The 13,738-nt window shown below is 47.2% G+C and overlaps 1 protein-coding gene across 6 annotated transcripts in view; it reads right to left on the reverse strand.

Moving 5' to 3' along the window:
- LOC129853033 (protein RUFY3-like) overlaps positions 1 to 13,738 on the reverse strand; it is an 80,238-nt gene that overhangs the window by 13,100 nt on the left and 53,400 nt on the right. For all 6 annotated transcript variants that reach the window (XM_055918673.1, XM_055918676.1, XM_055918670.1 and 3 more), the window contains one exon: positions 5,480 to 5,577. In XM_055918673.1, coding sequence (XP_055774648.1) covers positions 5,480 to 5,577 — 98 coding nt within the window. The remainder of the gene's footprint in view (positions 1 to 5,479; positions 5,578 to 13,738) is intronic.

A 13,738-nucleotide genomic window follows, 5' to 3' on the forward strand; every position in this document is an offset into this window, starting at 1 on the left:
TGTTTATAGTCCCTCCCTCCTACCAGGCTGTTTATAGTCCCTCCCCTCTACCAGGCTGTTTATAGTCCCTCCCTCCTACCAGGCTGTTTATAGTCCCTCCCTCCTACCAGGCTGTTTATAGTCCCTCCCTCCTACCAGGCTGTTTATAGTCCCTCCCTCCTACCAGGCTGTTTATAGTCCCTCCCTCCTACCAGGCTGTTTATAGTCCCTCCCTCCTACCAGGCTGTTTATAGTCCCTCCCTCCTACCAGGCTGTTTATAGTCCCTCCCTCCTACCAGGCTGTTTATAGTCCCTCCCTCCTACCAGGCTGTTTATAGTCCCTCCCTCCTACCAGGCTGTTTATAGTCCCTCCCTCCTACCAGGCTGTTTATAGTCCCTCCCTCCTACCAGGCTGTTTATAGTCCCTCCCTCCTACCAGGCTGTTTATAGTCCCTCCCTCCTACCAGGCTGTTTATAGTCCCTCCCTCCTACCAGGCTGTTTATAGTCCCTCCCCTCTACCAGGCTGTTTATAGTCCCCCCCTCCTACCAGGCTGTTTATAGTCCCTCCCTCCTACCAGGCTGTTTATAGTCCCTCCCTCCTACCAGGCTGTTTATAGTCCCTCCCTCCTACCAGGCTGTTTATAGTCCCTCCCCTCTACCAGGCTGTTTATAGTCCCTCCCCTCTACCAGGCTGTTTATAGTCCCTCCCCTCTACCAGGCTGTTTATAGTCCCCCCCTCCTACCAGGCTGTTTATAGTCCCCCCCTCCTACCAGGCTGTTTATAGTCCCTCCCTCCTACCAGGCTGTTTATAGTCCCCCCCTCCTACCAGGCTGTTTATAGTCCCCCCCTCCTACCAGGCTGTTTATAGTCCCTCCCTCCTACCAGGCTGTTTATAGTCCCTCCCTCCTACCAGGCTGTTTATAGTCCCTCCCTCCTACCAGGCTGTTTATAGTCCCTCCCTCCTACCAGGCTGTTTATAGTCCCTCCCTCCTACCAGGCTGTTTATAGTCCCTCCCTCCTACCAGGCTGTTTATAGTCCCTCCCTCCTACCAGGCTGTTTATAGTCCCTCCCTCCTACCAGGCTGTTTATAGTCCCTCCCTCCTACCAGGCTGTTTATAGTCCCTCCCTCCTACCAGGCTGTTTATAGTCCCTCCCTCCTACCAGGCTGTTTATAGTCCCTCCCCTCTACCAGGCTGTTTATAGTCCCTCCCTCCTACCAGGCTGTTTATAGTCCCTCCCTCCTACCAGGCTGTTTATAGTCCCTCCCTCCTACCAGGCTGTTTATAGTCCCTCCCCTCTACCAGGCTGTTTATAGTCCCTCCCTCCTACCAGGCTGTTTATAGTCCCTCCCTCCTACCAGGCTGTTTATAGTCCCTCCCTCCTACCAGGCTGTTTATAGTCCCTCCCTCCTACCAGGCTGTTTATAGTCCCTCCCTCCTACCAGGCTGTTTATAGTCCCTCCCTCCTACCAGGCTGTTTATAGTCCCTCCCTGCTACCAGGCTGTTTATAGTCCCTCCCTCCTACCAGGCTGTTTATAGTCCCTCCCTCCTACCAGGCTGTTTATAGTCCCTCCCACCTACCAGGCTGTTTATAGTCCCTCCCTCCTACCAGGCTGTTTATAGTCCCTCCCTCCTACCAGGCTGTTTATAGTCCCTCCCCTCTACCAGGCTGTTTATAGTCCCTCCCTCCTACCAGGCTGTTTATAGTCCCTCCCTCCTACCAGGCTGTTTATAGTCCCTCCCTCCTACCAGGCTGTTTATAGTCCCTCCCCTCTACCAGGCTGTTTATAGTCCCTCCCTCCTACCAGGCTGTTTATAGTCCCTCCCTCCTACCAGGCTGTTTATAGTCCCTCCCTCCTACCTGGCTGTTTATAGTCCCTCCCCTCTACCAGTCTGTTTATAGTCCCTCCCTCCTACCAGTCTGTTTATAGTCCCTCCCTCCTACCAGGCTGTTTATAGTCCCTCCCTCCTACCAGGCTGTTTATAGTCCCTCCCCTCTACCAGGCTGTTTATAGTCCCTCCCTCCTACCAGGCTGTTTATAGTCCCTCCCCTCTACCAGGCTGTTTATAGTCCCTCCCTCCTACCAGGCTGTTTATAGTCCCTCCCTCCTACCAGGCTGTTTATAGTCCCTCCCTCCTACCAGGCTGTTTATAGTCCCTCCCTCCTACCAGGCTGTTTATAGTCCCTCCCTCCTACCAGGCTGTTTATAGTCCCTCCCTCCTACCAGGCTGTTTATAGTCCCTCCCCTCTACCAGGCTGTTTATAGTCCCTCCCTCCTACCAGGCTGTTTATAGTCCCTCCCTCCTACCAGGCTGTTTATAGTCCCTCCCTCCTACCAGGCTGTTTATAGTCCCTCCCTCCTACCAGGCTGTTTATAGTCCCTCCCTCCTACCAGGCTGTTTATAGTCCCTCCCTCCTACCAGGCTGTTTATAGTCCCTCCCTCCTACCAGGCTGTTTATAGTCCCTCCCTCCTACCAGGCTGTTTATAGTCCCTCCCTCCTACCAGGCTGTTTATAGTCCCTCCCTCCTACCAGGCTGTTTATAGTCCCTCCCCTCTACCAGGCTGTTTATAGTCCCTCCCCTCTACCAGGCTGTTTATAGTCCCTCCCCTCTACCAGGCTGTTTATAGTCCCTCCCTCCTACCAGGCTGTTTATAGTCCCCCCCTCCTACCAGGCTGTTTATAGTCCCTCCCCTCTACCAGGCTGTTTATAGTCCCTCCCTCCTACCAGGCTGTTTATAGTCCCTCCCTCCTACCAGGCTGTTTATAGTCCCTCCCCTCTACCAGGCTGTTTATAGTCCCTCCCTCCTACCAGGCTGTTTATAGTCCCTCCCTCCTACCAGGCTGTTTATAGTCCCTCCCCTCTACCAGGCTGTTTATAGTCCCTCCCTCCTACCAGGCTGTTTAAAGTCCCTCCCTCCTACCTGGCTGTTTATAGTCCCTCCCTCCTACCAGGCTGTTTATAGTCCCTCCCTCCTACCAGGCTGTTTATAGTCCCTCCCTCCTACCAGGCTGTTTATAGCCCCTCCCTCCTACCAGGCTGTTTATAGTCCCTCCCTCCTACCAGGCTGTTTATAGTCCCTCCCCTCTACCAGGCTGTTTATAGTCCCTCCCTCCTACCAGGCTGTTTATAGTCCCTCCCTCCTACCAGGCTGTTTATAGTCCCTCCCCTCTACCAGGCTGTTTATAGTCCCTCCCTCCTACCAGGCTGTTTATAGTCCCTCCCTCCTACCTGGCTGTTTATAGTCCCTCCCTCCTACCAGGCTGTTTATAGTCCCTCCCTCCTACCTGGCTGTTTATAGTCCCTCCCTCCTACCAGGCTGTTTATAGTCCCTCCCCTCTACCAGGCTGTTTATAGTCCCTCCCTCCTACCAGGCTGTTTATAGTCCCTCCCTCTACCAGGCTGTTTATAGTCCCTCCCTCCTACCAGGCTGTTTATAGTCCCTCCCCTCTACCAGGCTGTTTATAGTCCCTCCCTCCTACCAGGCTGTTTATAGTCCCTCCCTCCTACCAGGCTGTTTATAGTCCCTCCCTCCTACCAGGCTGTTTATAGTCCCTCCCCTCTACCAGGCTGTTTATAGTCCCTCCCTCCTACCAGGCTGTTTATAGTCCCTCCCTCTACCAGGCTGTTTATAGTCCCTCCCTCCTACCAGGCTGTTTATAGTCCCTCCCTCCTACCAGGCTGTTTATAGTCCCTCCCTCCTACCAGGCTGTTTATAGTCCCTCCCTCCTACCAGGCTGTTTATAGTCCCCCCCTCCTACCAGGCTGTTTATAGTCCCCCCCTCCTACCAGGCTGTTTATAGTCCCTCCCTCCTACCAGGCTGTTTATAGTCCCTCCCTCCTACCAGGCTGTTTATAGTCCCTCCCTCCTACCAGGCTGTTTATAGTCCCTCCCTCCTACCAGGCTGTTTATAGTCCCTCCCTTCTACCAGGCTGTTTATAGTCCCTCCCTCCTACCAGGCTGTTTATAGTCCCTCCCTCCTACCAGGCTGTTTATAGTCCCTCCCTCCTACCAGGCTGTTTATAGTCCCTCCCTCCTACCTGGCTGTTTATAGTCCCTCCCTCCTACCAGGCTGTTTATAGTCCCTCCCTCTACCAGGCTGTTTATAGTCCCTCCCTCCTACCAGGCTGTTTATAGTCCCTCCCTCCTACCAGGCTGTTTATAGTCCCTCCCTCCTACCAGGCTGTTTATAGTCCCTCCCTCCTACCAGGCTGTTTATAGTCCCTCCCTCCTACCAGGCTGTTTATAGTCCCTCCCTCCTACCAGGCTGTTTATAGTCCCTCCCTCCTACCAGGCTGTTTATAGTCCCTCCCTCCTACCAGGCTGTTTATAGTCCCTCCCTCCTACCAGGCTGTTTATAGTCCCTCCCTCCTACCAGGCTGTTTATAGTCCCTCCCTCCTACCAGGCTGTTTATAGTCCCTCCCTCCTACCAGGCTGTTTATAGTCCCTCCCTCCTACCAGGCTGTTTATAGTCCCTCCCTCCTACCAGGCTGTTTATAGTCCCTCCCTCCTACCTGGCTGTTTATAGTCCCTCCCTCTACCAGGCTGTTTATAGTCCCTCCCCTCTACCAGGCTGTTTATAGTCCCTCCCTCCTACCAGGCTGTTTATAGTCCCTCCCTCCTACCAGGCTGTTTATAGTCCCTCCCTCCTACCAGGCTGTTTATAGTCCCTCCCTCCTACCAGGCTGTTTATAGTCCCTCCCTCCTACCAGGCTGTTTATAGTCCCTCCCTCCTACCAGGCTGTTTATAGTCCCTCCCTCCTACCAGGCTGTTTATAGTCCCTCCCTCCTACCAGGCTGTTTATAGTCCCTCCCTCCTACCAGGCTGTTTATAGTCCCTCCCTCCTACCTGGCTGTTTATAGTCCCTCCCTCCTACCAGGCTGTTTATAGTCCCTCCCTCCTACCAGGCTGTTTATAGTCCCTCCCTCCTACCAGGCTGTTTATAGTCCCTCCCTCCTACCAGGCTGTTTATAGTCCCTCCCTCCTACCAGGCTGTTTATAGTCCCTCCCTCCTACCAGGCTGTTTATAGTCCCTCCCTCCTACCTGGCTGTTTATAGTCCCTCCCTCTACCAGGCTGTTTATAGTCCCTCCCCTCTACCAGGCTGTTTATAGTCCCTCCCTCCTACCAGGCTGTTTATAGTCCCTCCCTCCTACCAGGCTGTTTATAGTCCCCCCCTCCTACCAGGCTGTTTATAGTCCCTCCCCTCTACCAGGCTGTTTATAGTCCCTCCCTCCTACCAGGCTGTTTATAGTCCCTCCCTCCTACCAGGCTGTTTATAGTCCCTCCCTCCTACCAGGCTGTTTATAGTCCCTCCCTCCTACCAGGCTGTTTATAGTCCCTCCCTCCTACCAGGCTGTTTATAGTCCCTCCCTCCTACCTGGCTGTTTATAGTCCCTCCCTCCTACCTGGCTGTTTATAGTCCCTCCCTCCTACCAGGCTGTTTATAGTCCCTCCCTCCTACCAGGCTGTTTATAGTCCCTCCCCTCCTACCTGCTCTCCAGCTGTTTTATAGTTCCAGCCATCTGATTAGTCTTCTCCTCCAGGCGACTGATGACCTCACTCTTCTGCTTGGCGCCCGCCTCCAAGTTCTGTGGACACATGTCAAACCAAGACCACATTTCAAACCAAGACCACATATCAAACCAAGACCACATATCAAACCAAGACCACATATCAAACCAAGACCCTTTAGCTGTGTGAGAGCGCACGTTTGTTTAAAGACCCTTTAGCTGTGTGAGAGCGCACGTTTGTTTAAAGACCCTTTAGCTGTGTGAGAGCGCACGTTTGTTTAAAGACCCTTTAGCTGTGTGAGAGCGCACGTTTGTTTAAAGACCCTTTAGCTGTGTGAGCGCACGTTTGTTTAAAGACCCTTTAGCTGTGTGAGCGCACGTTTGTTTAAAGACCCTTTAGCTGTGTGAGAGCGCACGTTTGTTTAAAGACCCTTTAGCTGTGTGAGCGCACGTTTGTTTAAAGACCCTTTAGCTGTGTGAGAGCGCACGTGTGTTTAAAGACCCTTTAGCTGTGTGAGAGCGCACGTTTGTTTAAAGACCCTTTAGCTGTGTGAGAGCGCACGTGTGTTTAAAGACCCTTTAGCTGTGTGAGAGCGCACGTGTGTTTAAAGACCCTTTAGCTGTGTGAGAGCGCACGTGTGTTTAAAGACCCTTTAGCTGTGTGAGAGCGCACGTGTGTTTAAAGACCCTTTAGCTGTGTGAGAGCGCACGTGTGTTTAAAGACCCTTTAGCTGTGTGAGAGCGCACGTGTGTTTAAAGACCCTTTAGCTGTGTGAGAGCGCACGTTTGTTTAAAGCTATTTACTATTTACTACTACCACCACTACTACAACTATCATCCGGCACTACTACTACTACCAACACCACTACTACTACCACCACTACTACTACCACCACTACTACTACCAGCACTACTACTACTACCACCACTACTACTACCAGCACTACTACTACCAGCACTACTACTACTACCACCACTACTACTACCAGCACTACTACTACCACCACCACTACTACTACCATCACTACTACCAGCATTACTACTACTATCATCCGGCACTAATACTACTAGCACCACTACTACTACCAACACCACTACTACTACTACCATCACTACTACTACCACCACTACTACTACCAGCACTACTACTACTACCACCACTACTACTACCATCACTACTACTACCATCACTACTACTACCAGCACTACTACTACTACCACCACTATTACTACCATCACTACTACTACTACCACCATCACTACTACCAGCACCACTACTACTACCAGCACTACTACTACTACCACCACTACTACAACTATCATCCGGCACTACTACTACTAGCACCACTACTACTACCAACACCACTACTACTACCACCACCACTACTACTACCATCACTACTACCAGCATTACTACAACTATCATCCGGCACTACTACTACTACCACCACTACTACAACTATCATCCGGCACTACTACTACTACCACCACTACTACTACCATCACTACTACTACTACCACCACTACTACTACCAGCACTACTACTACTACCACCACTACTACTACCATCACTACTACTACTACCACCATCACTACTACCAGCACCACTACTACTACCAGCACTACTACTACTACCACCACTACTACAACTATCATCCGGCACTACTACTACTAGCACCACTACTACTACCAACACCACTACTACTACCACCATCACATCTACCAGCACTACTACTACCAGCACTACTACTACTACCAACACCACTACTACTACTACCATCACTACTACCAGCACTACTACTACCAGCACCACTACTACTACTACCAGCACTACTACTACTACTACCATCACTACTACCAGCACTACTACTACTACCACCAGCACTACTACTACTACCATCAGCACTACTACTACTACTACTACCAGCACTACTACTACTACTACCATCACTACTACTACTACCATCAGCACTACTACTACTACTACCATCACTACTACCAGCACTACTACAACCAGCACCACTACTACTACTACCATCACTACTACCAGCACTACTACTACCAGCACCACTACTACTACTACCAGCACTACTACTACTACTACCATCACTACTACCAGCACTACTACTACTACCACCAGCACTACTACTACTACCACCAGCACTACTACTACTACTACCAGCACCATTACTACTACTACCAGCACTACTACTACTACTACCAGCACTACTACTACCAACACCACTACTACTACTACCATCACTACTATCAGCACTACTACTACCAGCACCACTACTACTACTACCAGCCCAGCACTACTACTACTACTACCAGCACTACTACTACTACTACTACTACCATCACTACTACCAGCACCACTACTACTACTACTACCATCACTACTACCAGCACCACTACTACTACCAGCACTACTACTACTACCACCACTACTACAACTATCATCCGGCACTACTACTACTAGCACCACTACTACTACCAGCACCACTACTACTACTACCATCACTACTACCAGCATTACTACTACTACCAGCATTACTACCACTACCAGCATTACTACCACTACTACTACCAGCATTACTACTACTACTACTACCAGCAATACTACTACTACTAACATCAGCACTACTACTACTACTACTATCACCAGCACTACTACTACTACTACTACCAGCATTACTACTACTACCAGCACTACTACTACCACTACTACTACTACCAGCACTACTACTACTACTACCAGCACTACTACTACCAACACCACTACTACTACTACCATCACTACTATCAGCACTACTACTACCAGCACCACTACTACTACTACCAGCCCAGCACTACTACTACTACTACCATCACTACTACCAGCACTACTACTACTACTACTACCATCACTACTACCAGCACCACTACTACTACCAGCACTACTACTACTACCACCACTACTACTACCAGCATTACTACCACTACTACTACCAGCATTACTACTACTACTACTACCAGCAATACTACTACTACTATCACCAGCACTACTATTACTACTACTATCACCAGCACTACTACTACTACTACTACTACCAGCATTACTACTACTACTACTACCAGCACTACTACTACTACTACTACCAGCACTACTACTACTACTACTACTACTACCAGCACTACTACTACTACTACTACAAGCATTACTACTACTACTACTACTACTACTACTACTACTACTACCACTACCAGCATTACTACTACTACTACTAGCATTACCACTACCAGCACCACTACTACTACTACTACCAGCATTACTACTACTACTACTACTACCAGCAACACTACTACTACTACTACTACCAGCATTACCACTACCAGCACCACTACTACTACTACTACCAGCATTACTACTAATACTACCAGCACCACTACTACTACTACTACTACCAGCACTACTACTACTACCAGCATTACTACTACTACTACCAGCACTACTACTACCAGCATTACTACTACTACTACCTGCATTACTACTACCAGCACTACTACTACTACTACTACTACTACCAGCACTACTACTACTACTACCACCACTACTACTACTACTACCAGCATTACTACTACTACTACCAGCACCACTACTACTACTACTAACAGCACTACTACTACTACCAGCATTACTACTACTACTACCAGCACTACTACTACCAGCATTACTACTACTACTACCTGCATTACTACTACTACTACTACTACTACCAGCACTACTACTACCAGCACTACTACTACTACCAGCACTACTACTACTACTACCAGCACTACTACTACTACTACCAGCACTACTACTACTACTACCAGCACTACTACTACTACTACCAGCACTATTACTACTACCACTACCAGCATTACTACTACTACTTCTATCATCAGCATTACTACTACTACTACCAGCACTACTACTACTACTACCAGCAATACTACTACTACTATCACCAGCACTACTACTACTACTACTACTACTACTACTACTATCACCAGCACTACTACTACTACTACTACTACTACTACTACTACCAGCATTACTACTACTACTACTACCAGCACTACTACTACTACTACTACCAGCACTACTACTACTACTACTAAAAGCATTACTACTACTACTACTACTACTACCACTACCAGCATTACTACTACTACTACTAGCATTACCACTACCAGCACCACTACTACTACTACTACCAGCATTACTACTACTACTACCAGCACCACTACTACTACTACTACTACCAGCACCACTACTACTACTACTACTACTACCAGCATTACTACTACTACTACCAGCACCACTACCAGCACCACTACTACTACTACTACTACTGCCAGCACCACTACTACTACCAGCACCACTACTACTACTACTACTACCAGCACCACTACTACTACTACTACCAGCACCACTACTACTACTACTACTACCAGCACTACTACTACTACCAGCACTACTACTACTACTACTACAAGCATTACTAATACTACTACTACTACCAGCACTACTACTACTACAAGCATTACTACTACTACTACTACTACCACTACCAGCATTACTACTACTACTACCAGCATTACCACTACAGCACCACTACTACTACTACTACCAGCATTACTACTACTACTACCAGCACCACTACTACTACTACTACCAGCACTACTACTACTACCAGCATTACTACTACTACTACCAGCACTACTACTACTACTACCTGCATTACTACTACTACTACTACTACTACTACTACCAGCACTACTACTACTACTACCACCACTACTACTACTACTACTAACAGCATTACTACTACTACTACCAACACCACTACTACTACTACTACCAGCACTACTACTACTACCAGCATTACTACTACTACTACTACCAGCACTACTACTACCAGCATTACTACTACTACTACCTGCATTACTACTACTACTACTACTACTACCAGCACTACTACTACTACTACTACTACTACCAGCACTACTACTACTACTACTACAAGCATTACTACTACTACTACTACTACTACTACTACTACCACTACCAGCATTACTACTACTACTACTAGCATTACCACTACCAGCACCACTACTACTACTACTACCAGCATTACTACTACTACTACTACTACCAGCAACACTACTACTACTACTACTACCAGCATTACCACTACCAGCACCACTACTACTACTACTACCAGCATTACTACTAATACTACCAGCACCACTACTACTACTACTACCAGCACTACTACTACTACCAGCATTACTACTACTACTACCAGCACTACTACTACCAGCATTACTACTACTACTACCTGCATTACTACTACCAGCACTACTACTACTACTACTACTACTACCAGCACTACTACTTCTACTACCACCACTACTACTACTACTACCAGCATTACTACTACTACTACCAGCACCACTACTACTACTACTAACAGCACTACTACTACTACCAGCATTACTACTACTACTACCAGCACTACTACTACCAGCATTACTACTACTACTACCTGCATTACTACTACTACTACTACTACTACCAGCACTACTACTACTACTACTACTACTACTACCAGCACTACTACTACTACTACCAGCACTACTACTACTACTACCAGCACTACTACTACTACTACCAGCACTACTACTACTACTACCAGCACTATTACTACTACCACTACCAGCATTACTACTACTACTTCTATCATCAGCATTACTACTACTACTACCAGCACTACTACTACTACTACCAGCAATACTACTACTACTATCACCAGCACTACTACTACTACTACTACCACCAGCACTACTACTACTACTACTACCAGCACTACTACTACTACTACTACCAGCACTACTACTACTACTACTACTACCAGCACTACTACTACTACTACTACTAAAAGCATTACTACTACTACTACTACTACTACTACCACTACCAGCATTACTACTACTACTACTAGCATTACCACTACCAGCACCACTACTACTACTACTACCAGCATTACTACTACTACTACCAGCACCACTACTACTACCAGCACCACTACTACTACTACTACTAATACCAGCATTACTACTACTACTACCAGCACCACTACTACTACTACTACTACTGCCAGCACCACTACTACTACCAGCACCACTACTACTACTACTACTACTACCAGCACCACTACTACTACTACTACCAGCACCACTACTACTACTACTATTACCAGCACTACTACTACTACCAGCACTACTACTACTACTACTACAAGCATTACTAATACTACTACTACTACCAGCACTACTACTACTACAAGCATTACTACTACTACTACTACCACTACCAGCATTACTACTACTACTACCAGCATTACCACTACAGCGCCACTACTACTACTACTACCAGCATTACTACTACTACTACCAGCACCACTACTACTACTACTACCAGCACTACTACTACTACCAGCATTACTACTACTACTACCAGCACTACTACTACTACTACCTGCATTACTACTACTACTACTACTACTACTACTACCAGCACTACTACTACTACTACCACCACTACTACTACTACTACTACTACTACCAGCATTACTACTACTACTACCAACACCACTACTACTACTACTACCAGCACTACTACTACTACCAGCATTACTACTACTACTACCAGCACTACTACTACCAGCATTACTACTACTACTACCTGCATTACTACTACTACTACTACTACTACCAGCACTACTACTACTACTACTACTACCAGCACTACTACTACTACTACTACCAGCACTACTACTACCAGCACTACTACTACTACTACCAGCACTACTACTACTACTACCAGCACTACTACTACTACTACCAGCACTATTACTACTACTACCAGCACTATTACTACTACTTCTATCATCAGCACTACTACTAACACCACCAGCATCACTACTACTACCACCACCAGCACTACTACCACCACCAGCACTACTACCACCACCACCACCAGCACTACTACCACCACCAGCACTACTACTAATACCACCACCACCACTACTAATACCAGCATTACTACTACTACTACCAGCACTACTACTACTACTACTACCACCACTACTAATACCACCACCACCACCACCAGCACTACTACTACCAGCACCACTACTACCAGCACTACTACTACCACCACCAGCACTACTACCACCACCAGCACTACTACTACTACTACCATCAGCACTACTACCACCACCAGCACTACTACTACTACTACCACCAGCACTACTACCACCACCAGCACAACTACTACTACTACTACCAGCACCACTACTACTACCAGCACCACTACTACTACCAGCACTACTACTACCAGCATTACTACTACTACTACCTGCATTACTACTACTACTACTACCACCACCAGCACTACTACTACCACCACCACCACTACTACTACCACCACCACCACTACTACTACTACCAGCACCACTACTACTACCAGCACTACTACTACCACCACCAGCACCACTACTACTACCAGCACCACTACTACTACTACTACTACTACCAGCACTACTACTACTGCTACCAGCACCACTACTACTACTACCAGCACCACTACTACTACTACCAGCACCACTACTACTACTACTAGCATTACCACTACCAGCGCCACTACTACTACTACTACCAGCATTACTACTACTACTACCAGCACCACTACCAGCACCACTACTACTACTACTACTGCCAGCACCACTACTACTACCAGCACCACTACTACTACCAGCACCACTACTACTACTACTACTACTACTACCAGCACCACTACTACTACTACTACCAGCACCACTACTACTACCAGCACTACTACTACCAGCATTACTACTACTACTACCAGCACTACTACTACTACTACTACTACCAGCACTACTACTACTACTACTACTACTACAAGCATTACTAATACTACTACTACTACCAGCACTACTACTACTACTACTACAAGCATTACTACTACTACTACTACTACCACTACCAGCATTACTACTACTACTACCAGCATTACCACTACCAGCACCACTACTACTACTACTACCAGCATTACTACTACTACTACCAGCACCACTACTACTACTACTACCAGCACTACTACTACTACCAGCATTACTACTACTAC

This window comes from Salvelinus fontinalis, chromosome 4 (genome assembly GCF_029448725.1).
Source record: "Salvelinus fontinalis isolate EN_2023a chromosome 4, ASM2944872v1, whole genome shotgun sequence".
In the NCBI taxonomy this organism is placed as follows: domain Eukaryota; kingdom Metazoa; phylum Chordata; class Actinopteri; order Salmoniformes; family Salmonidae; genus Salvelinus; species Salvelinus fontinalis.